This window comes from Hyposmocoma kahamanoa, unplaced genomic scaffold (genome assembly GCF_003589595.1).
Source record: "Hyposmocoma kahamanoa isolate Upper Pololo Valley unplaced genomic scaffold, ASM358959v1 78, whole genome shotgun sequence".
Taxonomy (NCBI): Eukaryota; Metazoa; Arthropoda; class Insecta; order Lepidoptera; family Cosmopterigidae; genus Hyposmocoma; species Hyposmocoma kahamanoa.
In genome coordinates, this window is record NW_020653945.1 from 6,390,029 (window position 1) to 6,415,950 (window position 25,922).

General features: G+C 35.6%; 1 protein-coding gene across 1 annotated transcript; it reads right to left on the reverse strand.

Moving 5' to 3' along the window:
- Positions 1-1,502: 1,502 nt before the first annotated feature.
- Positions 1,503-16,361, reverse strand: LOC113233404. Its single transcript, XM_026468531.1, has 6 exons — positions 16,189-16,361; positions 11,824-11,924; positions 10,698-10,998; positions 7,213-7,373; positions 3,720-3,969; positions 1,503-1,664 (listed from the first exon to the last, which is right to left on the reverse strand). The coding sequence occupies exons 1-6, from the start codon at positions 16,301-16,303 to the stop codon at positions 1,591-1,593; spliced, it is 1,002 nt and encodes a 333-aa protein (XP_026324316.1). The 5' UTR covers positions 16,304-16,361; the 3' UTR covers positions 1,503-1,590.
- Between the last annotated feature and the right edge of the window lie 9,561 nt (positions 16,362-25,922).

Consider the following 25,922-nt stretch of genomic DNA (forward strand, 5'->3'; position numbering starts at 1 on the left):
TCTTCAGAACTTTGCTGGATTGATCTCATATTTGATGAGAAACATGCTAAGACTTTGCATAAGGATAACATCACATAAAATTAGAAGTAAATCGTACATCAAACGATGTAAAATGAGTGCCATACGGCATTTTATTTCTCAGAAACAAAAGACGTATGCGCAATACGTAGAATAGTGACTAATCCAGAATTTGCTGACGGGTTGGTTTTGTCAGAATTTGGTGTACAATTTTGTGTCAAGGCCGGTCATAGGTTTATAAAGTGATGTCTGTCTGAAGAGGCGCTCGATTGTGTCTTCAACTTCTTAATTTTATGGACTGCATTCGTTCGATTAAGCGTCTCAGTGTTAAGAACGACGTACTCAATTATACTCATTTATTTTGTCAAAAATTATTATCATCTCGAATGATAATTATTGCCAAAAAAACGCGGATATCTTTCAAATTGTTTTGGCATCGCACCAAAGTATGTACGCTGGTGTTGTGTCGAAATTGATGTTTCAGTCATAGTTAAGATAGGATAGTATTTTATAATATGTAAATACATCTTTTTAACACGTCTGTTGGTTTACTTTGTATAAGTAAATGTAACAGAAAGGTAATGTATAATATTAATGAATAAAAATTACATTTAATTTTGTACTCTTTATTTTCTTCCATAGTCTATTCACCTACTGCACGATACTTCATTCTACTTGACCACCTAAGACCCTGTGTACATCAGAATGTACATAATATTATATGAAGTGGCTCAGACCGATACCTACGATCACGTAAACGCCCAGTGTACCAGTGCCCTAAGATATCTGAACCGTCTGTTTGGTTCTGAGTAGATCAGTGTGAAGAAAGGTTTTTAACAAACTTAACCTTTAACCCGTGACCAGTAAAATTAATTTTGGTATGACTTCCTTTTTGCATCATTACTGAATGACATTTTAAGAAACATTTTAGCATATTCGATCTTTTATTACTTTACATTAATACAAATTTCAATCAAAAAGCTGGAATTCACAACTAAAATATTTGAATGCATAAGAGTATTTTACATGATCACATGGTATCTACAAAAATGCATTTTTCGTATAAAGCTGAGGGCATCCTTGCTTGGGTCTGAAGCATGTAACTTTAATTAGTACATATTAATGTACATTAGGTGTATAGCGCTTTGCGATTGTAGTTTGCTGGATCTTAGGAGATTAAATAACTGCATATAGTGACAATAAGAAAATTTTCACGAGATAGTGTATGAAATATCTTGATAGCCTTTTCACCTATACCTAAAGTACAGACGGTAGTACTTCATGCTACACATTGGCGGAGTTCCGTTGCACTGGAGGCGATATTTGAACAAAAATGCTACACAGCTTGATGTGCTGTTGACTGTACAATACATGATGCAAAGAAAAGCTGAACATTTGTAAGGTATCGGGAATCAGTTAACGTGCCAAAAATATTGACGGTGTCCCTGAATTATAACTAAAAATATTAAAATGTAAAAATATAAATGCAGACGTTAGTTGATTAATGTGACACTATCACATCTTATAATTGACACTACACAACAAATGTAGAGTCTACTTTATTTTTATCTACTAAGCAATAGTTCCAGATCGGAGCTGGCGGATGGCATCTTGACGAGAAATGGCGACGTGTGTGGATGACCAATCTGAGAAATAAAAAACAAAACACAGTCGTTATGAACAATGGTGAAAGGATTACATTACCATCACAACAGCTAACGTGGTGGGCTAGGCTTTCCAAAATAATTATAACTTTTTTTATAAAAAAGGAATCAAAACAATCAAATCAAAAGAATCTGTTTTTTGTTGTTGTTGTTTGCCAAGTTTTATTCAAATCAATTAACGGAAAGTGGGTGAAATTCAATACACCGGCTTGACCCCTGATTTGCCACCCCTAAGGGTCCACCTCTAAAGGTGGAATATTTTCTCCGAAGAATTGATTGAGGTACCAACAAAAAAACAACAAATTGAATTGAGAACCTCCTCTTTTTAAGTCGGTTAAAAATAAGATTGACAGACAAATCTTACCAGAACTTTCCTTATTATCGTTCAGAATTATCCTTCTAAATATGAGTAGACTGATTAATAAATATCTTACTTGAAAACAAGACGGGAAATGCCTGATGGGCTCTAATAGCAACTATTGCAAGCCTCATTAATATTGCTGCAAACAAATTAAAGAAAGTAAACAAACTACATAACACTTAAAAGAACAATGAAAAAGCAAATCTACTTTCTATGTAGACTAACATTCGTGATGGGAGTTCTAGATCAGATGAAAGTATAGTTTTAAAACGATGTAAAGTGAAAGTTTCTTGAGCCGTATCTTAATCCGATCTAAGATGCTATACAGAGACTTTTTATCCCCGAAACCTCTTAAGGAACAAAAAGACAATAGAACAAAAGTTGTGTGGTTTAAATTATAAGAATGTTTACAGTTTCATCCAGTACAGTACAATGTGTCCTATCTGTTATATGTCAGATAACATGTAACAAATTTTCAAAAAGGCATGAGCAGCAAGTATGTAAGAAAAGAGTATTTTAAATTTAATTTAATGTTTATTTTTGGAGATTTAATTAATTTTCATTTATTTAATTAAATTTAGTTTTAATTTTATAGTTTATTTAATATGTTTTATTTGCCTTCTTTTATTGTATTTAATTATTTTATAATTCAATTTAATTTCTAATTTAATAAGGATCAAATTTATTCGTTTTTTGGTTGTTAATAAATATGTTTAATTTTTAGGATCGCAAGATCTGCGATCGTAACAATTTTCTTAAAAATTTTCTACCTGAAATGAACCTGTAATGTTCATGACAACATTTTAACAAATACATTTGTACAACATCTATACCTATATACCTACTACTAACTATACCTTTGAAGTTTTGCTTTTGTGCCTGTCACAATGGTATTTACATAGCTACATAGTGGTATTTACATGATTTCGCAAATCTACACGTTTCGAGGTTCTTTATTATACATTTTTAGAATTTTGATTGAAATATTCCATGGATTTTATATAAAATGTCCCCTTTTTGTCTTTAAATAAAGAGAAACCAGAGAATTTGTACGTTTTCTGCATGTATGGTATGCAAATTTCAACTTTTCGTTGTCCTAACCACAGATCCAAAGCCAACCAATTAGAAAATTATATTGATAACCCTGAAACAAAAACGTTTCAAATGGTGTAATCATTGATTTGACATATGATACGACACTAACTGCCTCCGTGGCCCAACGGTTACCGTGTTGGACTGTAACGCAGAGGTTCCGGGTTCGATTCCCGGGCCTGGAGAAATATTTGTATGGCCTACATTTTGACGTTTTTTTACGTTTTGAACGTAAACATAAACATTTTACAATATCACATTTTATGTTCAGACAATGGCACACCAGACTACACATTTTTGTTCGAAAATCGCCTCCAGTGCAACGGGACAAGATACGTCAATGTGTAGCTTGATGTGTTGGCGTGTGTACTACATGTACAGAGTCAAAAAAAAAGCACGTCAAGCTCGACACTTAAGACTTTAATCCAACTCTATGCCGCTTACGACAAGAACGTATAAAGTGTCAAGCTTGAAGTGCTGTTGACTGTACAGTATATTTACACTAATTAACCATGAAAAGTAGTTCTAGCGAAACACACTAAAATAAAAAGAGGAAACTATGTTGCTTAGGTATTGCTACTTACTTTGTTGATTATAAATGGTATTTGAAGATATAGGGGCAGACAATGGTATGTTAGGAGGATCCGCTGTGACTGGTGGTATGGCTGGAATTACGGTAGCTATTAATGGCGGTGCTGCAGGCTTCTTCCCATCGGTAGAAGGTGAGGCGCAGGGTGTTTCTGGGTTAGATGGAGCTGGTTGAGCAGGCTCAGCCGTAGTCGTCATAGAATCTTTACAATTCACTCGGTAGGCATAATCACACACTCCAAGTTCCTGCAATGAAATTATACTAAACAAACGCATTGATTACGAAATAAATGTTGTAACAAACCCACTTTATGTATTAGACGGCCTTAGGCCAGAATGTTTACTTTTAATTTACTAAGAATCCGCTAGATGGCATTGATCCATTTGGCGTTATTTCTGAATTGCGGTGTAAATTTTCCCTCGAATGATGACTACTGTAACATAATTTTGTTTATGTTGAGAGAAGTTGGAGAATACGTAGAGCTCAGTAAGGCTAACCAGAAGTTGAGACCCTTCTTGGGAACTGCTGTTTGTATCTTCTGATATTGATGTACGCTCATATAGTGTGAAACTTTAGTGCCCATCATATGGGGTAAAAATCATCATCTCGCGGATAGGGACACAGTATCGAATCAAATCGCATAAAAAGTATCCTCAAAAAAAAAAGTGTACTCAAAAAAGTGTATGATTTTTATTTGAATAAATGACTTTGATTAAGTCGATCAATAATTGATCAATTCAATTATTTGTCCTTTCACATGATTTGTGTTACATAAATTTCCTCCTCTGTATAATAACTTAAAAACAAAAATCTATTTGGTAACAGTCTGTTTCTGGTTTTTGATATTGTATTTGCCTGCTTTTGAGAACGAACGTCTTGAAGAAGGAACTTAATTGCGATTCTTCAAATATAATGTTTGTGAGATAGGTGTGTTAATTCAAATGATTCTAACTACTTTTGTATATTCTCATTCAGAGACAAATGGTGGCATACACTATACAGCCAAGTCATTTGTGATGAAGGTTACCATTTAAAAAAAATTGCAACGAGGCTTGCGTTATGATATGAGATGTCCTAAGTAGGAATTAGTCAAAACGATACGATACTTGCTAAAAAGTATTAATACCTGAAAAGTATCTAATGAACAGTATCGAGTACACAAGTATCGGTATTGGAAGGAAAAGTACATGTACAAGTACAGTACAAGGGACACGGAAAAAGTATCGATACTTTTTGGTATCAAACCAAAAAGTATCGATACTTTTTCCATGTCCCTAACATAGGGACTCGCGGAACGGTTTCCGGGAGCCTAGTTCCTTCTCGAACAACTGCCCGAACCTTCCGTATATAGGGTGGAACTGTATTGGCGTCATACAGGGTGGAATTGTGATTCACGGATATAAACCCCTTTTTCTAACAACAACTTGGAGTTTTGACTTGGCTGGAGCTGCGTAACATCATCCGACGATAGAGAGAACCTCCCGCCTTTACAAGGTGGCAATAACATTATGTTCTGGCTGTGAACAAAATATTCCTAATACGGCTGTAACGTGGGTAGGTAGTGATTTGATAGAGTCGTAAAGATATTTGTTTAAAAGAATTTGCAAACAGAAACACAATGATCGCTTGCGAACTCGAAGAGTGTTTAAATAATAAATAAACAATGTTTTAATATAGTTAAATAAAGTAGGTAAGCTATTCTTACGACTGCGTCAGACTGCAAACGGATTCCGGATTCAATTGAAGTTATTCGACACAATTGTTAATATAAAATCAATAGAATAATAATACAAATACAATACAATAGAGCATTTACAAACAGTTTTTTTTTGTATTTTACGTTACCTATTTATGCATAATATTATATGAGAAGGAGATCTTCCGATTACACTCAGAATGCCGCGATAGATCTAAAGAATTCTGGGTCTAGAAAATTAGGTGGACAGATCATATCGCCAAATATCTAAGGACCTGTGTTTCTGTACACGATACGTCCAATAGTACAAAGTAGAGGGAAAGTACAAGAAAAGCAGACCAAACAATCAGATGGGAATAATAATGCTGAGGAGAGAGAGGAGAGAGAATATCCAATATGTATTATGTATGCATGTATTAAGCCGTTCATATGCAGTAACGGCATTTGTCGTAATTGAATATCAGAATATTATTGTACGGGGTCCCCGTTTCGCTATACGGATCGCAAAAAACCAATTACGGGGTTTCTGTATGGTTGCCACCTTTTGCTACTCCATAGTCCATCCAAGTATCAACAACGCACTGACTGAATTCCCTGATTTACTCTCACACAGTTGTGCATGTTACATTAAAACAGTACGGTGAACACCGACGTATTGAGGTGATACAAATAGATAATAAAAGTGCCGTTGAACTTTCTAACAGCAAAAGTAAGGTTTAACCAAAGTTTGACTCTAAAACGCATGTTTTTATTACTAATAAACTACTATCATAACCGTACTTTTTATACTTTAAGCAGTGAGCACCGATTTTTATTATCTCCTGTGTTAAGGGTTGGGTTTTTTATAACGCCAGTCTCATGGATTCACAAATTTAGGTGCAATGAGAGCTTTGTATGAAGCGCTAGCAAAAAGGCACTTGGAATGTAATTCATTTATATGGAGCCCATACGAAAAAAAGTATAAATTGATGTTGGAGCGAATACAGAACAAGTTTACACGTTTTCTGTATCTTAAACTATATGGTGTGTACCCGTTCTACCTATTAATGTATTCTACTTTGTTTGTGCTAGGCATAGTGGGTTACAACAAATTGGAAGTCAAAAGGGACTTAAGTTTGGCTAGGTATGTATTTATGTTATTGCGTGTCTGGGTATCCAACCCACCAGTGTTGCAGTTGGTGGGGCTGTGTGCACTGGACCAGGACGTGTGGCGGCGGCGACAGCCTCCTTCTGTTTGCGTTACCGCGAGCGCGCACGAACTTGTTAAAAGAAGCACCCTTTACCCGAATGTTGCCTAACCTAAATGTTATCACTAATTTCGTGGATATATTCTGTTGTTCATTGAACGAATTCGTAAAAGCGGCTTTGTGGGTTTTGTGTTACCATAATAATAATAATAATTTATAAGTAGTTGTTAAGTTTAAATTAAAGGTAATTATGTAAGCCTTGTCGTCGACACTATCGCATTAGGTACAACCTGTAATGATAGCTGTAAGTTGGAAATAATTGAATAAAGTCACGTATAGTGGCGAACTAGGGGATGTATCCGGTTTTGGGGCTTCCGGTTTCAATAAAACTTGGCAAATAGATGTAATTCCACGAACTTTTGAGGTCGTTTTTTTACTACTCTGTACTGAGATTATTTTACACAAGAATGCTGACGGGATCTGCCGTCAGTGATAAAGCGTAATTGTTATATTGAATCAAAGAAAAGTGGTAATATTTTGGAGTGCGTTACTATAGTACTGTTCATGAACGGGTTAAGCGTACATATAACATTATAATTATTTACCTCGTTGTAAAGCAGGTCAGCTGGACAATTGAACTTAACAGGCGTGGAGTCAACACACACGAAGAACTCGTTGCAATGCTGCTCGTTGCGGAAGGACTCGAACTCCTTGCTGCACTTAGGTGTAGTTGGTTGAGATGGAGCAGGGGGTGACGGTGAATCATCTATAACATCATCATCATCTTTAACCTATTTATAGGTCCCACTGCTGGGCACGGGTCTCCTCTCAGGCGAGGATTTAGGTCATAGTCAGTTACGCTGGTCCAATACTAGTTGAGGACTTCCCGCGTTTTCCGAGGCTTGTGAACCTTCTTCGACGTACAGATTTCACCGAAAAACTCATGGTAAATTTCAAATTAAATTTTGCAGATAAATTACGAAAAATTCAGAGGTGCGAGCCCGGTTTCGAACTCACGATCTCTGCTTGAGAGGTGGTAGGTCAAACCATTAGACTAGTAAGGCTTTAACATAGTTCATCTGAATAAGCAATGTTGTCTTTTTTGAATAGAACGAATGTCTATGTACAAAGAGCAACCACTAGAGTTTCTTACTCATTCTTCCGAATGGAATCTACATTACGAAATAATAATATAGTTTAATTAATTTGATGGTTTCAAGAGTAATTTGCTTTCCCATAAAATAAAGACACCTTCGATTTTGACTTTTAAGCACACTTTGCAAATAAATTGGTTAGGGATAAGATCCCTTATTTAGCGGAACAATAAAAAAAATGGTAATATAAACTGGTAACGTTTAAATTTAAATAAATGAGAATTTGACATGACGAAGCTATTAAATTAATGTTGTACCATCGGTTTTACACAACCTTACTAAACATTTATTGAAGAAAATTAAATAAAATGTATTTTTGCTTGGGATTTGCGAACAAGCAGAAATAGCTGAAAATATAAAAACTGTAGCCGTTTAACATTGCCTATATCAATAGCAATAAAAACTAGTGGAGTATTTTTACAAAAATGAAATATGAATACTAACCGTTGCCCGCGACTTTGTGCACGAACCTATTTAGGGGTTGTTTTGAAGAATCCTGATATACGTGTGTACTTATTTTATATTTAAAGTATCCAAATCAAGTTCGAAGTAAATCGCACCACGCGTTAAAACGTTCCCATACAAATTTTAACACACCATTTCACCGCTGTCAGGAGTATTTTAGAATAAATGTCATATCAATCCTTTACCACTTGCATTAAAGAATATTTATACTAAGTATCATATTTGTAAGTTCAAGGAATGCGATTTTTCATATAATTCACACTCGTGGGGGTTGAATTTCGAAAAATTCGATCTAAGTACGCCTAAACTAAATAAAATTAAATTCCGTCAATTTTTCATGTTTCTAGGACTTTCAGTTTTAGCTGTGCGCACAGCCACCAGTGAACTGCTCCGGACCCTACTCCTTTAAATATAGAGATTATGATAGTCAAAAAGGCTAAGAAAAATTTAATAATTAAAAACGTGTATAATAAAATATATGTTCTTTTTTTAAAGATTATTGAATGTCACGATGTTTTACTACAATGATGTTCAATTTTTTTTTGTTATTACGCAACTAGTTTGTTATCAATTATTACAATAAAGATCGAAACACTAAGAAAAATTCATTCGATCCGGCTGGATGCTAACCAGCACCCTCAGGCAATCCGTGCCAGACACTCTGCCAATTAAGACCTTACAAATTCTCAAAAAATAATTCAGTATCATGATAGTAAAACGTTGAGTATGTAACCAGAACTCTTGTTTGCGCTGATATCATAAATTAGAAAACTGAAATAGTACAGCGCCAACAACTAACCTGTGTGTACGTCTCCGTATATTCCAAAAATATTCTGTATTTATTGTAATAAAGATAATATCTCTATCAATGAGGGCTGTTCCATTCGGTGGTGTGGGAAAGACAGCAAAATATCTAATTACAAAACAAACGGAATCACATTTCATCGGTAATCAAATATTAAATATGTAACAACTTTTGTCCATTATAGCAAAGCTCAAGTTAAACTGGTCCATTTGAAGTGAAACAATTGACGATACCCATCAATTGTTTCCAATTCGAACTGACCAATCGGAGCGCAGTTGTCACATTAACGATTTGGCACAATAGTTTTCAAACAAATTAAATGACATTTCGTCTCTATTTCTGGTTATATACTCGATTGAATGTCACGAACACATCGTGATATTCAATAAAGTTAAAAATTACAATTAGTAAAGCGACATCTTTAGTCAGCAATGGTAGCTGTAAAGGTACCTCTCTGAGTGAAGAAATAAATCTCTCACAGAGGCGCTACGGAAAAAAAGTCGTTAAACACTGAAAAACAAACATTTGCAACAAAGCACATAGAAAGAATCGTAAGGTCTACAAGTTCGTTCCGGCAGGCTTAAATGGCAGAGCATCTAGCGAGGATTGCCTGAGGGTGCCGATCGAATACATTTTTCTTAGTGTTTCGATCTTTGTTAAAATAATTATAACAAAATATGTTTTATTTATATTTCCCTAGAACAAATATAAGGAATTATACTATAAACCTCAAGTGTGCAAATTCGGCGAAAAACTGTAAATTAATGTCATGCCAATAAAAATAAACAGGACAATGTCGTCACAAGTTACAGCACTTTTTATTAAGCAAACAAGTTTAAATTGTTGAGCAACAAGTCGCCGATAGGCTTTACATAACATCCGAGTTGGCATTTTCACTCACATCTGACGACATCACGTTAAAGATCACACGTTTCATTTCCACATTGATTGGTAGAGCTTGTTTAGTTCGAAGAATGATTTCAGTACAGTAAACCTACAAAAACCGATAGCGGAACTTCCTTAGATTTACAACATAAGTGTAACTTTATGGTTAAGTAATTTAATTCACATTAATTGCCTTCGTAGCCGAACGGTTACCATTCTGATCTGTCACGCAGAGGTCCCGGGTTCAATTCCTGGACCGGAAAAATATTTATATCGCCTACATTAATTTTTATTCGCCTACATTACTCGTGAGCTTCAGTGTAATTTGTGGTTATTTATGTGTGTTCATGGCACCTGCGATACAGGGTTTCCCTAGTGCAGGTTTATGAGTGTTTGCGTTATAATTATTACATTAAACATTACGAATGGTTATTCAAAAATAAATTAAGTTGGAATTCTTCTCTTTTAGTCATGGTAAAACCGCCTGCTCTGACTATTACTAAATGAATAAAGGCTACAACTAAAAAAAATATGTATACAGGGTGTAAATTTGAGACGGGGCAGCAAGGTCACCTTAGTCGTTGTAGTTACAGGATAACGGGTCTAGAAGACTGTCCATGAATTTCGAAGATATTTTGATTGGCACTCACAGATTTTGAAAAAATGGTACAGTCAGCGAGATAAAAGGCAATTTTTACAAAACTTTAATCTCATCATATTTACTTACTTACACTATATATTACACTTATATATACTATATACTACACTATATTACACTTACTTGTCCTTTTATTGCAATCCACATTCAGGGGATAATCGCAGTACCCTTCCTTAGAAAAGAGCAATCCTTCAGGGCACTCCTGTTCAAACGCCCATCCATCCCAACAGTTTAAAAAATTCTTACAACTCTTAGCAGGTATTTGAGCTCTTTTGCCACCACATTCTAAGTTTGGTGCGACAATGAGTTCTTTTCGAGGTACTGTCAGGAGTTTGTTTTGATAGATAGGGTCATTGTTGATTTGTTGAATCACTTGGTCCGAGACAGGGATCATGTAAGCGGTCGGGCCCCCGAAAGTTGAAGGCTGACGGGAAAAAAGCTGAGTTAATAAATCATAACTATCATCTCACTTTGATGGCTAAGTGATAACGTGAAAAAATAACGATAATTCGTATAAAAAATAAATTGTTTTATTTATTGAGATTTTTTGTGAAATAACTTCACTAGTTTGTTATGATTATGAATACAAAGATCGAATACACAGAAAAATCTCGCCGACCCGATAGGACTCAAACCCACGTCCATGCTGCACCGTTGCATTGCTCTTACCAACTGAGCTACGGGTCCAGTTACCGAGCCGTCGAAATTCTCCTATGTGTTTTTTTTGTTATATATCTTTCTTTTATTTACATTAGAGTTGTCTCGATTTAGTACTCGTTGACTTTTTTCACTCGTTGGTATAGTAAAGTCACACGCTTTCATAAAATGATTTTTTTGAACAAATTATCTATTATGTAAAATTGAGCATAAAATGTTACCAACTAATTTCGTTTGTAAAACCTTTAAACCTCTTTCCAGAAAAATTGTCTTTTTGCAGATGTGGTGTAAATAAACCAAGGTTGCGAAATTTCAATAACTCATTTTAAGCCTAAGTTTCGCTTAGCCCTTTCTAACTTTCAACTGTCGAAATGTGTTCTTATAGAAATTTCTTTTTTTCTAAGATTTTTTACAATACAGATTATATAAGCTTGAGTTGCTTTATACCAACTTCTTATATCCCAAATGGACTCTTTCTTGAAACGTTGTAATTTTGCGACAAACTTATTTTAAAACTAATTAATTAAACTAAACTTATTTTTTTATATAGATTTAATTAAACTTATTTTTAAGTTTTAAGACAAACACTCACGCGGAAAAAACTGAAGAATGGCAGCTTCTCAGCGGTTTGAGTAAAATCGTAGTAATACGGATTTTTATAAGTTTTCACCAGGTTGCCTTCTTCATCATAAACTGGAAACAAATAATAATTTTCAAATGATTATTTATTAATTTCGTATTCCATTTTCAGCATATTATCTTCTTAATTGATCGTATTTTGTTTTTAATTTCAACATCACTTGAACAAGATACAGCTGTTTTGTTACAAAAATGTCATATTCAAATCTCTTTTATCCGACTTCAAAACAGGAGGAGGTTCTCAATTCCTCTGTATTTTTTGTGTGTGAATGTTACATGATTACTTTGACATTTGTCATCCGATTTCGGTGATTCTTTTTTTGGTGGAAAGGGGTAGCTCCGTAGCAGTCCCAATAAAATTTGAAAAGCAAAATATTTTACCCAAGGGTGGCAAATTAGGTGATAAACCCGTTTTATAGAATTTCACACACTTTCCGTTAACCGATTTCAATAAAACTTGTCACAATGTAATTCCAATGAAAACAAAACACAGCGAAAATGGATATGCAAACTTTTGACGTAGGTTTTTTTAAGAATACGATTTAACGCGATCATACCAACTGCCCTAATTCCCTCCCGCTTGTCAAACAACCTAACTAAAAGAAATTCAGCCCTGAAACAAAAACTCCAACTCCAAATAAGTCACACGTCTCAAAGAAAGCATTTCGCGCGCGGTATAATAATAAATTATCCAACTTTTTTACATAATATAAGAAACAGTACCTACTCAATTGTATCGTTACTTTAAACTCAACTCACCGTGGAATATTACTTATGGTATGAAAATTACCAATGGATAATGTAAACTTATTTTTATTCCCTCCAAATAATCATCCATCATTATTCAAGTAAGTATAAAAAGATAAAAAACGTTAATGCAATTTCCAGTACATCATGCATCTTGATTGGTCGACCACTTCAAAAGTGTACGTGGATACTTGAATAAGGTTTGATTTGTTCCTTTGTAATGATCAATGTATGATGTAGCAAAAATACTACGTCTTCTTTACTGATTGTGATATCAGGGTAATAAAAAAGACAGTAAATAATTATAATTGCACGATTTTGTTCCGACTTCCCCTTTTTATCATCGGGGGACTAAACAAAGTCCGGAGTCCCACCTGTCTGTTGCAAATATTCTAAGGATTCACGTGAAGCGTTATGCATTTATATGGCGAACGGATTACCTGAATGCCATAGTTTGAGTCTTTTCAATGCGAGAGTGAATTTTAGCAGCAGAACTCCTTGGAAAAGAGTTCGATCAGAGAAGTACTGCCGCCTTACTTATTTCTGCCGCCAATCAGTAATGTGAGCGTTACTGCGTTCCAGTTTTAAAGCGCAAGGTGCTGGAGAAATTACATGGGACTATACATTACTGCGTTTGGAAGTGTAAGTTAAGGGTGCTAGTGAAATTACAGGGACATGGGAATTGTCAACTTATGTCTCAGAGTGACCGGCGCAGTGGCAGTGTCCCTAAGATCTTTGGGATTTAAAACTCTGAATGGCACTGCAACTGTTATAAGCAGGCGTGTCGCTTACTACCAGGCCCACGACGGTAGCAAGTGCTTTCGGGAAACGCAGATGTCGGCAGTGTTTTCCATTCCTTTGCCGTATGCATCAGGAAAGATAGAGGAAAACTCTTCGTGTTTGTCGCGTCTACTTTCTAGTAAATCGAAGATGGTATAGTGAGGATGTAACTAAACTATTGAATTGATATTCAATTACTTTTATGTGACATTACTCTACTAGTTTGTTACAATTATTAACACAAAGATCGAACACCCAGAAAAAATCCTTCGATCCGTATTAATAATTATAACAAACTAGTGGAGTAACTTCACATAAAAACAATTGAATATCAATTCAATAAAAATTTAAAATACAATTAATAACGACATCTCTAGCCGGGGCGGATAGCTGTAAAGGTATCTAACTGGGTGACGAAATATCATAGATTTCTCTTAAATGGCGCTACGGCTAAAAAGTCATTGAAATAACCAAATACAAAGATACGAGACGCAAGCACATAGAAAAATTCGTGAGGTCCGCTGGTTCGTTCCGTGGCTTAGTTGGTGAAGATGTCGCCGTTAGTTCGAATACGGCCGTATCGAAGGAATTTTTTCTGAGTGTCCGATCTTTGTATTAATAATTATAATATTTTTTTTATGTAATACCAAGTGACGGGACAAATAAGTCGTGCACTTGGTATTAAGCAACACATCTGTCGCGGAAATCAGAGGGACACTTTGGTTGCGCCTGTCATCCTGAGACATAAGTTGACAAATCCCGTGAGCCTATAATTTCTCCAACACCCTTACTCTTCAAAACCGGAATGCACTGATGCTTACATTACTACTTTTTTTATAATGCAAAGTGACGGGACGTACAAGTCGTGAGCCTGGTGGCAAGCGACACGCTTATCCATAACGTTGCAGTGCCATTCAGAGCTTTAAATCGCAAAGATCGTAGTGGCGCTGCCACCGCGCCCGTCACCCTGAGACATAAGTTGACATTTCCCATGTCCCTGTAATTTCACTAGCACCCTTAACTTACACTTCCAAACGCAGTAATGCTCGCATTACTGTTTGACGGCAGAAATAGGTAAGGTGGCAAAACTTCCCTGGACAAACTTCTTATTATTTACATAAATAAATAATAAGTAAATATTAGACAATATCATATACGTTGCTCCGATCCCACAGTAAGTAACTAAAGTACTTGTATTAGGGAAATCAGAAACAACGACGGTACCACAAACAAGAAAAATTAGTTTCTACATTGACCCGGCTGGGGATCGAACCTGTGACCTCAGAGATGGCGACACTATGAAAACCGCCTGTTGTTGGTGCTTTTTACTAGCGTATTTTTTAATTGTTTTTCTGTTGTCTCCATTCTTTTACATATTATGTAACGTGTTTAATAAAATTTATTAATGTGTTTTGTCTGGTTTTGCACACCCCTCCATATTTATACAGCCGCTTGTTGGAAAGTCTATGTATGATACCTTTTTGGACAAATCGTTAACCTCGGTTATATATACATAATCAAATGTATGCTATTAATAATTATGTAATGCATAGCGTACGGGCTTTTGTATTTCCAAATCAGATTACAATTTTAACAGACATAAAAGCGACTCTATATTTAGCTTTGTAGTGACAGACAGGTATCTCCCAATGCGAATGTAATCCTATGTAAAATACGTAGCTAATAATTCTCTGCGTATTAAATCTTATGGAGATGAGGAGTGCGCATAAGTAATCGATGGACTTGCCTTTCTATGACTTTTTCCATCAGAAAATATATTATAATTATACATTATACTTGTATATGACAGGTTATAAATGCATTAACGATCACTTATTGGTGGTAATATACTAAAAGTTAGTTTGTAGAAAAGAAATTGAGGTGAAAACCTTACAGGTGGAATACTTTTTCAAATTTAAATGGGACCAATACTGAAGTGCCCTCTTTCAAACAAAAAAGTAATCATCAAAATCGGTTCATAAATTATCATCAGTAATCGCGTAACGTACACAAAAAAAACAGTCGAATTTAATGATAACTTACTGCCTTCGAGGCCCAACGGTCACCACGTCTGCCACGGAGACGTCCCGGGTTCGATTCCCGGGTCGGGAGAAATATTTGTAGGGTCTACATTTATTTTTCTCGTGAGTTTGGATGTAATTTGTGGTTGTCTATGTGTGTGTCCATGACTTCATGGAACTCGCAACACAGGACTTAACTAGTGCGGGGCTATGTGAGTGAGCGCGTTAAAAAAATTGAAATAATAATATGTCACACTATCACCCCAATTGCCTGATGTCTTACGTGATAAGCTCACGCCTTTGTCCCTTAGGAGAGGCGGGCAGAGACCATGGAACGGCACCTGACTCTATCGTGACACAATTTTCTAGCCTCACAGAAATCAACTACTTCTGTCAAACTAGCGTGTTCCCTGCACTATGAGTACAGCAACGGAATTCACTCCGAGGCCGGAATACCCATACTAAAACAAATTTAGAAAAGAACATTTCCTAAGTTGGTCCAACCGGGTATCGAACCCGGAACCTCCGTAATCAACGCTCTCAGTGCAAACCGTTAAGCCACCAAGGTCGTCGATATACATAAAATAAAATAAAATAACTGCTTTGCGTTATTATAATTGTTTGACTTCAACATTTTATTGTAAACCTTACCACAGTTAATTTACTAAAATATTCAGAAAGATAATATTCTATGGAGTAGCGAGTATGTTAATATTAAAAAAAAAAGAAATTCAATATTGTATTCCAGAAGCAATTAAAATTGTACTTACATAGCAGCCTCTTCTGTCGCACACTTTTCTCTACCTTCTCCCTAATTTGACTAGAGTCGCTTCTCACATCGTAAAACGCCAAAACCGCAACTACGACAGTCAATACTCGGAACATTTTACCAATGGATTCGAACCCTTAAGGATAGTCTGAAGGCAATGTCAGGGCTACAGGCTCGGGCTAGCTTTTATAGCGTCGGTACTCGAAAACAAGTACCTACCTATACATACGTGGGCTCTAGTTTTAGCCTCTTATAGGGCCTAAAAGGATATGCTTGTTCTACAGTATCTGCATATTTTTAACATACAATGTTTATCTCGACGAATGTATTTTTTAAAGATGATATTAATCTTGTGCATTATAATGCGTGTAATTTTTTATTATCTCATTGTGAACAGAGATATATCGTTCCGCGTTTTTGGTTTATTGCCCATTCATAGTTCTTGTTTATTAAGGTGGTGAACGAACTGAATAAATAAGAATTCCACAAAATTTATCGTTATCGCTGTAGGATTCTGTGGTATTCTAGAGCGTAAGCTAGCGCATTTCGTTAGTGAATCCGAGACTACACAAATCTAGAAAATCGGACCCACTTCGAATGTCGCTTGTGCACTAAGTCCGATTGAAATTGTAGAAAATACGAATATCTCTTGTACACCTAGAGACGAAACGATCCGTTTCGGACCGTCATTTCACGGATTCGGAAAGAATGCGAATCGGATACAGAATACAGAGCGAAACCCACTACTGGGTACATTTGCATAACATGAAATTCTTTTAAAGTAAAACTCCTATTTTATTTAACAAGCTACTTGTTTGTGGTCTGCAACGTTATTGTATAAACACAATTGTCATAGTCCAGTACGCCAACGTGTAGACAGTACATCCTCTTTGGTAGCTAGTTTTAACAACTTATATAATTATATAATATTATGTGTATTGTAAATGCTGTTTAACTTACTTATTTGGAATCATGCTGTAGCGTCTAGGAGATGACTTTTTGTCTCTTTCCTTCGAGATCCGAAGAATAAATTCTTCAGGATTTGCGTCCACGTATCCGCGTGCTATAAATAACGTCTGTTGCGTCCGACATTTCGAATCGGCTTCACTATCTAAATGTATCAATGTATCATAGTCACCGACTTGCATCTCGATAGCAAGTTTTGTACTAAGAAATACCAAGTTATTTTTGCAGGTGGAAGGAAGTGGTAGGAAGAAGGTGGTAGGTAATGTTAACATTTGTGATTTGTGATGTTATGGTTATAACGGTATTGATATATTTTTTGTATAATATTAAAAATATTTTAATGATACTGCCTTTATACAATAACGCAATATTGCGGAATACTGCGTTTTTGAACTAAGCATACAGCGACAACAAAACACCCAACTAATTTCAAATTTTTATTTTAATACTACGAGTATGAGTGCTTTATGAGTATGTATGCTTAATTCAAAATTGCAGCGATACCATCTAGCGAAATGGTTATTGCATTCCGTCGTCCCTATAACTGGGGTGTAATCAAAATGTAATTAAATGGAGTCAAAATTATTCCTGTTTCCATGCGGAAGATCGCCGTTATTACTTCATATCTTCAGATAACGTCTACAACCCTATAAAAGGAATTATGAAATTATAAATGCCTTATATTGTTTTTAGGTAATTAGTAAATAAAAATCGTAATTGAGAGAAATTTTACTATATTTTAATAGCAGTAGGTAGAGCTCCTTGTGAAAGAGTTCGTCTAGGGAGGTACTGCCGCCAAGGAGTAATGTAAGCATTACTGCGTTCCGGTATCACTTACCACCAGGCGCACGACTTTTTCGTCCCTTCACTTGATGTCATAAAAAAAATGTAATTTATGAAGGAATATACTCTAAAATTTAACACTAATTATGTCTTCTATCAAGAAACTTCTTCATAGACACGGTTATTTTATTCAAACAACATCACTACACTATTGTAGCGTCTCAACGAACTCTATAAATAAATTGGTTACCGTACAGCGTTATCGAGATTTCAAACGTAGCATAGAACTAATGACGCCTATAGAAATCTGTGAGGTGACGTTGACCTTTTCTAGTGCTTACGAAGCAAAGTCAATGTGCAACTCATTTTAGCAGGCCCCTTTCACGTTATGCATAATTTCTTATGACCTGTTATAATGTAGACATTGACAGATGCTTGATGGTGAATAGATGACTGGACTCTAGCCTTTGTTGTGATTTTCTTGAGTCGAATACGAGTGCTTCCAGCGATCGGCAACCTTCCCTTTTCATGATCTAAGTTTCTTTGGAAGAGCTTTTATTTTCATAAGTAGTTGTGGTTGTTATAATGCCCTCCTCGTCATTGTCCAAAACGTAAGCAAAGAAATGTCTTTGTCAAAGTATGAGTGCAGGTGTACTAAACCTACTATTTTTAACGGAATTGGAAAAGGAGGAGGTTTTCACAGTCTACAATTTTAATTATCTATCATAAAATATTAACAATAAATAAAAACTTTAATAACAACGCAATAATTTATTAAACGCACTACGGAAACGATAAAACATTCCAGTTCGAGAATAATAGCACAAATGACATCTATGACACGACAAAATGGCGGCATAAAAAATGTTTTTGATTCCTACTGTGTTACCAGAGTCATAAAATTATTTGCGGCCGTAAACATAATATTTTATTCTAATCATTGTATACAACGAAATTTAGTAAAAATATATATTGCAAAATGTGAATTGTTCTAAGTTTTATCAGGTTACAGATTGAAAAGAGTTCTAAACATTTATTATCGTCATAAATTTTAAATGGTAGTTTCCTAACTACCATTTAAAATGATTGTTTTTTGCTCGGTTATCCCATGTGTTTACATTTTGGACACCTAATTATGATGCATACTATAACGCACTTGCATTACCGTAACTTTAAGAGATGTACCATGATGCAGGTGGAAGGGTGTTAGTAGTGACCGCTGCGGCATGGTGATATAAGGTAGAAATAATTGAGTCGTTGATTGGTAGATGACTGGTTATATTTTGGTTATGAAACTTATTTAGTACGTGAGTCTTTATGCTGATTTATAGTGTATGGTCGTTACTTTTGCTAGCACTAAGATGTGCCTGAATGTTGGAAGAGGGGTTGACATTCTGTCACATCTGGTGGCAGGTACAAGAGATATTGGCAAGTAAAGTTTTATTATCACTTACGCTGATCTAGCAATAAAACTGAAAATAAATAAAGTATTAAAAAACCGGTTAAAAAACCGAAAGACATTAAAAACAGAGGGAGTTGTAGATCTTGTTTTGCTGATTCCAACTTAAAAACTCGATTTCACTAAAAATATGATTATATTACTTACGATAATGAGGGCAGTATAATAACTTTAAAAGAAGTAGATATCGATAATATAAAATAAACTGACCATTAAAGATGCACCTTAAAAAAGTTCTTGACCTTTTTGGTAAGGAATAATAAAGATCCCAATCGGGAAAAGCAATTTGCAGAGTAACTTGACAGAATTCAATTAACCCCACATAAGTTAATATTAAGAGTCTGATTGTCTTACTAAATATAGTCGAATAAGTTCATAGAAGAAAAATTTTAGTAGCAATACAGTTCCTTGTGAAACAGTTAGTTAGTTAGTTTCAGAGAACTAATGCTATCTTACCTATTTCTGCCGCCAAGGTTAATGGGAGTATTACTGCGGTCCGGATTTTTTAAAATAATATCAAGTGACGCCACGAACAAGTCATGCGCCTGATGGTAAGCTATACGCCTGTATATAACAGTTACAGTGCCACTTAAAGTTTTAAATCGCAAAGATCTGAGGGGCACAGCCACTGCGCCCGTCAACCTGAGACATAAGTCGACAAGTTTCATGTGTCTGTAATTTCATCAGCACCCTTACTGTTCAAAACAGAAAGGCAGTAATGCTAACATTACTGCTCGGCGGCAGAAATAGGTAAGGTACTTCCCTGGACGGACTCTTTCATGAGGAGGCTCTACTGCTACTAAAAGTAGCTTACGTCTCAGAGTTTCTCAGTTCTTTTTCTCTTTTAGTTTCAGTTCTTTTTTCTTTAGTTCTCAGATTTAAGGAAGTCCTGAGCGGCTTTGCAACTGTTACGGACAGGAGTGGCGCTTGTCACTAGGCAGACGATTTATTCGTCCCATCACTTGGTGTTATAAAAAAATTGACTAGTTGATCTTCAAACATCTCGTTTCGTTGGGATAAGTTTCTGAAGTAAATTGTTGTTCAATTATTACTTGTTCGTCAAGCCAATTAAATGTCCATAGTGTAACATAATAACACATAAGGCGGCGACTGTCGCTTTGTCCGAAGGTGCACTAAATCTTGCAGAACGTGAAATATTACATTCCGTTCTTTGGGTGGGCAATGGCAAGCCCTAAAGAACCAATAGTCTTATTGCTTTTACCCGTTTAATTACAGAGGACACTGCGAGATGGGTACCTGAAGAAATGAAGAACTTGTGCATAAATTAATCAACGCAACACACCATCCAATTTGTACGAATTCTCACGATTACCTTTCTTCTGAAGAATTATTTATTTATTGTGTATTTATTTGTATTGTCCATCGAAAGATGCACATCAACACTCGGAGGATGTATGGTATTTTCGACACACGCGATCATCAATCCATTTAAATGTCAGCTCACGGCGCGGGTACGGGTCTCATCTCAGGCGAGGGGTTTAGACCATATTCCACCAGCCTGACCCGGTACAAGTTGGGGACTTCACATGTTTTCTAATGGTTGTGAACCTTATTTTTGTTGGATTATTGGCGAAAAAGGAAACGATTACGTGGATTGTTATTAGTTTTATTTAGAGAAAACTTATCTACGTACATTTGGTACAATGGCAGGCGAGAGAAAGAGAGTGACATTATAAGGAATTTATTAGGAATACTGTAACACAGGGTATCCTAGTACAGGTTCCGCTCTCTCACAACGGTCAAACACGTTATCATTTCAACCTCTGTATGTACCTAATAAAATATGAATACCATTGTGATTGGAAATAAATGATTATTATTATTGTTACTATGTCAAGTTCAATTGACGTCCTTTTGACAGCTATTTTTGACTCCTATAGTTACGTTTATAAATTTAACAACTACAAAATATTACGATTTTGGCTTTCATTACGATGTGAAGTTCAGTACGATTTCATTATGATGTTCCTTCACCAAAAAGTACAAATAGTCATAGTACAAATTAGATTTAACACTTAAATTCCAAGAAAACCAGAGAAGCGAACCCGGATTCGAACACACGGTCTTTGCTTGAGAGGCGGTTAGTCAAACCATAAGGCGACCACTGCTTTTTTTTGTTCGACGCACACTGAAAAAAAACAAGCTCTAATTTAGTATTTCACTGAAATTATTCTTAATTATTTAGGAAAAAATGAATGGACGACTTGATAAAAACAGCCGGCACCGGTTGAAAGCGGGTGGCGTAGGACCGGAAGAGTTGATGTGCGCAGGGGCTTATGTCCAGAAGTGGACACATGTAAGCTGATGGGTTCGTAGTAGCAATAGAGCTCCTAGTGAAAGAGTTCGTCTTGTCACCTTACGTCTCAGGGTATCGGGCGCAGAGGCAGTGCCTCTAAGATCTTTGCGATTTAAAGCTCTGAGTGGCACTGCAACTGTTATGGATAGGCGTGTCGCTTACCACCAAGCGCAAGACTTGTTCGTCCCTTCACTTGGTATTATAAAAAAAAAGTAGTCACGGACCATATAAACTACATGCATTTTTCTCCTTATTCAAGTAAATAATGATATCCCTGATGACTCAAATTCAAATTCAATATTTCTTTATTTGGTATTTAAGCAAATGACATTTGCTTCTCATTCGTAAGGCCGAATTCCCTGAGAAGAAACTAGACAAATGTATAAAAAACAATTATAATTTACAACTGATCTCTTTCGGCTGCCAGGCAGTAATGTGAATATTACTGCGTTCCGGTTTAGAAGGGTTAAGGGTGCTGGTGAAATAACAGGCACGTGGGACTTGTCAACTTATGTCTCAGGGTGACTGGCGCACTGGCAGTACCCATAAGATCTTTGCAATTCATAGCTATGTATGGGACTGCAACTGTTATGGACATCACTTTGTATTATAAACAAAAAAAAAATACAAAATGCAGTATCATTAAAAATGTAAGTAAGACCACCAAACCAATGTCATGCTAACCATGGTCTTAAAGTTTCTTACAATAAAGCGCATACTGCTCTTGCTTGTGTACAAATTCATGTTAAAATTCCTTTGTTGCTCGTAATCATTCTATCGTGTCTAGTGGGTGGACGCTGTAGACGCTGCAGACGTAGAGGTTTTATTGTGTTTCCTTAATTACGCGAACACAGCCAACGCACTGATTAGTCACTTAATGCCTGTATTTGCTGATTGTGGAGGCAATGCCTAGAAATGTGTGGGGGAATAGATAAAGATCGCTAATATTAATGCATATTTATTCAACACTAGCATCCACTTTACTACATTATAAATCTGTTCTGAAACCAGTGTAATCTTTAGTGGTAAAGACGTAAAAAAATATTTTGAAGATAACGTGCAGCCTATATAAAGGTTATAACGAAATGCCGCCGTTCTTAATAATTTGCATGTAATCAAAATGTAATTAAATAAAGTCAAAATTATTCCTGTTTTCATATGGAAGATCGTTGTATTATTTCATATCTTCAAATAACCTCCACAACCCCATGAGAAATTATGAAATTATTAATGTCTTATATTATATTTTTATGTCTAGATAATTAGTAAATAAAAATCGTAATTGAGTAAATTTGTATTGTATTTTAGTAGCAGTAGAGCTCCTATTGAAAGAGTTCGTCTAGGGAGGTAATGCCGCCAAGGTGTAATGTAAGTATTAATTAAGTACTGCGTTCCGGTTTCGAAAGGTAGCAGTGCTGGTGAAATTACAGGCACATGGGACTTCAACTTATGTATGATCTTTGTGATTTAAAGTTCTGAATGGCACTACAACTGCTATGGACAAGGTGTCACTTACTACCAGTAGGGCTAGCACGATAAAGTGCGACTTGCGCGAGAGCGATATAAAGCGCGATATACCTATGCGAAAATAACAGTTTCTTGCGCTTTATGTCGCTCTCGCCAATTCGCGCCCTGTCGTGCTAGCCCTATTGGGTATAACTTTTTCGTCCCGTCATTCGATGTCATAAAAAAAATTGTAATTTATGAAGTCAATAGACACTAAAATTTAATACTAATTAATGTCTTCTAACAAGTAACTTCTTCATAGACACGGTTATTTAATTCAAACAACATCTCTACACTATTGTAGCGTCTAATTAAATAAAACAAATTCTCAATTAGTTTATTCGCATGCGTGTTTATATATCGAGAAACAGAAACAAGTAAACGTAGATTTTCAACATTGTTGTTCTCGATAATGTACAAACAAATACTTATTGGTTTTGCTGGGGTAGGATCTGGCCAGAATACTCAAGGATATGTTGAAATGTTTTAGTAGCAGTAGAGCCAGTTGTACAATAGTTCGTCTAAGGACGTACTGTCACCTTACCTATTTCTGTTGCCTAGCACCATTGCTGCATTCCGGTTTTGAAGGGAGCTGGTGAAATTACCGGCACATGGAACTTGTGAACTTATGTCTCAGGGTGACGGTCGCTCTGAGCACCTGACTTCGTCACTTGATATCATAAAAAAAAACAAAAAAAAAAGGTGAAGTGAAAATAATTTTGCTGATGTAACCTTATTATATCAAGTGTGCCATTTTTTATTTTTTTTATAACATCAAGTGACGAGACTGTGGACGAGACGAACAAGGCGTGTGCCTAGTGGTAAACTAGACGCCTATCCATAACACTTGCCGTCCGCTTAGAGTTTTAAATCGCGAAGATCTGAGGCGCACTGCCACTACGCCCGGAGACATAAGTTGACAAGTCCCATGTGCCTATCAAACTAGATTTATTATTTTATGAAAGATACAATCACAAATAAAATTACGAATATGCTTTATTAAACGAGATTTCCCAGAGATCAACAGAGCCAATAAAAGTGATAGGCAATTAAGATCTCGTTCGAGATAGTAAAACGTCAGTTGCACTTAAAAATTGAAAATTAAAACAAAAACGATTCATATCAAGAAGATTGTGTCCATCGTGGAATTAATTATGTAACCATTCGATAAGACCAGATCAAAAGATTTTGCTCATATCATTAATTCTTAAGCCAAATATTTTAAATTCTATTTTGTTTCAATCAATTGTGATCGTAGCGAGTTTGTCCGAGCCAAAAATCGTTCTCATAAAGAGAAACGCAAGATGCTCGCTTTCTAGCGCATGCGCAAAGAAAGTGTTATTTGCATGATGCGCACGCGATTCGAGCAACAATTATGCGGTCATATGCATTCGAATTATGCGAATTACGGTTTATATTTGATTTTGTAACAATTTGTTTGATTTAAATTTAACATTTTTGTTAATACGCGTGGCAAAATAGGCTCTTGGACGGAACCCGACGGTTGTGTCACGAGCTGGTGTGCCCATTACACCGTACCATAATGTATGGTACCTAATGTGTTGAGCTTTGAGTAGTATTATTTTTTGAGTATCATGTAATTGACGACCTTGATAGCCTAACGGTTTACATTATGGGCGCTGGATGCTGGAGGTACCGGGTTCGATTCCCGGTAGAACCAATTTGGGAAATTAACTTTTCTAAATTGGTTCTAGTCTGGGTGTTCTGGAAGTGCCCCAGAGACAATTCCGTTGACGTGGTACTCATAGTTAAGGGAATTCCCTGGTTTGAGTCCAGGCAATTAGTGTGGTTGTGTTGCATATATTAATATTATTATTTTATTTACATTACATAATATAATAAATAACATGCCCTTAGTGATACATAAAAATATGGCTGTAAATTGTTAGCAATTATATTTATGTGTGTATAATATGTAGTATGGTTCAGAGAAATTCAGTGGTGCGCACAGGTCCTACAAACATGTATACTTGAAAGTACGTTACTATTATTCAAGTAGGCGTATTAAGAACGCATGTTTCGAAATGCAACTACAATGAGGATGAAAAAGGGTAAAAATGTTAGCACAAAAATTGTGTTCCTTGAATTTACAAAGCTAAAACTTAGTATAAATATTCTATAATGCACCTGGTAAAAAATTGACATTTTTTTCAAAACTACTCCTGAATAAGTATGAAATAATGGGGTTTAAAGTTTGTACGTGAACTTTCTAACGCGTGGTGCGATGTGCTTCAAAGTTGATTTGAATAATATAAATAAAAAGAAATATATACGGTTTTTCAAAATAAGCCCTAGAAATAGATAAATCAGGGTATCAAAATATTTTTAAATAACTTCTTCCATACATAATCGTATACTTAACATTTGTAAACTGGAATATTTATCATTTGTATTTTATTGGTGTAATATAACTCTCGTAAAAATTTTAAGCCGACGAAGTCGCGGGCAGAAGCTAGTTTTGTACAAGTATATACTATATTTTATAACAAATTTTTTACTTTGTAATCACACTTTAGTTTCGTAATAAATTAAAAAAAAAACAAGTTTTCATAAACTAGTTTAAAACTGCCTATAATTACCTAACCGCAAATAATTTACGTAAAAAATTTAAAAATTGTCAAAGCCAATTAGCGCAATTAAATTATTACAATGATGGAGTAAACAACATTTCCTATAATTGTAA

Coding starts and splice junctions, on each gene's coding strand:
- LOC113233404 (XM_026468531.1), bottom strand. CDS start 16,303: ATGTTCCGAGTATTGACTGTCGTAGTTGCGGTTTTGGCGTTTTACGAT. Junction 11,925..16,188: donor GCGACAGAAGAGGCTGCTAT/GTAAGTACAATT, acceptor ATTTGTTTCCAG/TTTATGATGAAGAAGGCAAC. Junction 3,970..7,212: donor CTGACCTGCTTTACAACGAG/GTAAATAATTAT, acceptor ATTTCATTGCAG/GAACTTGGAGTGTGTGATTA.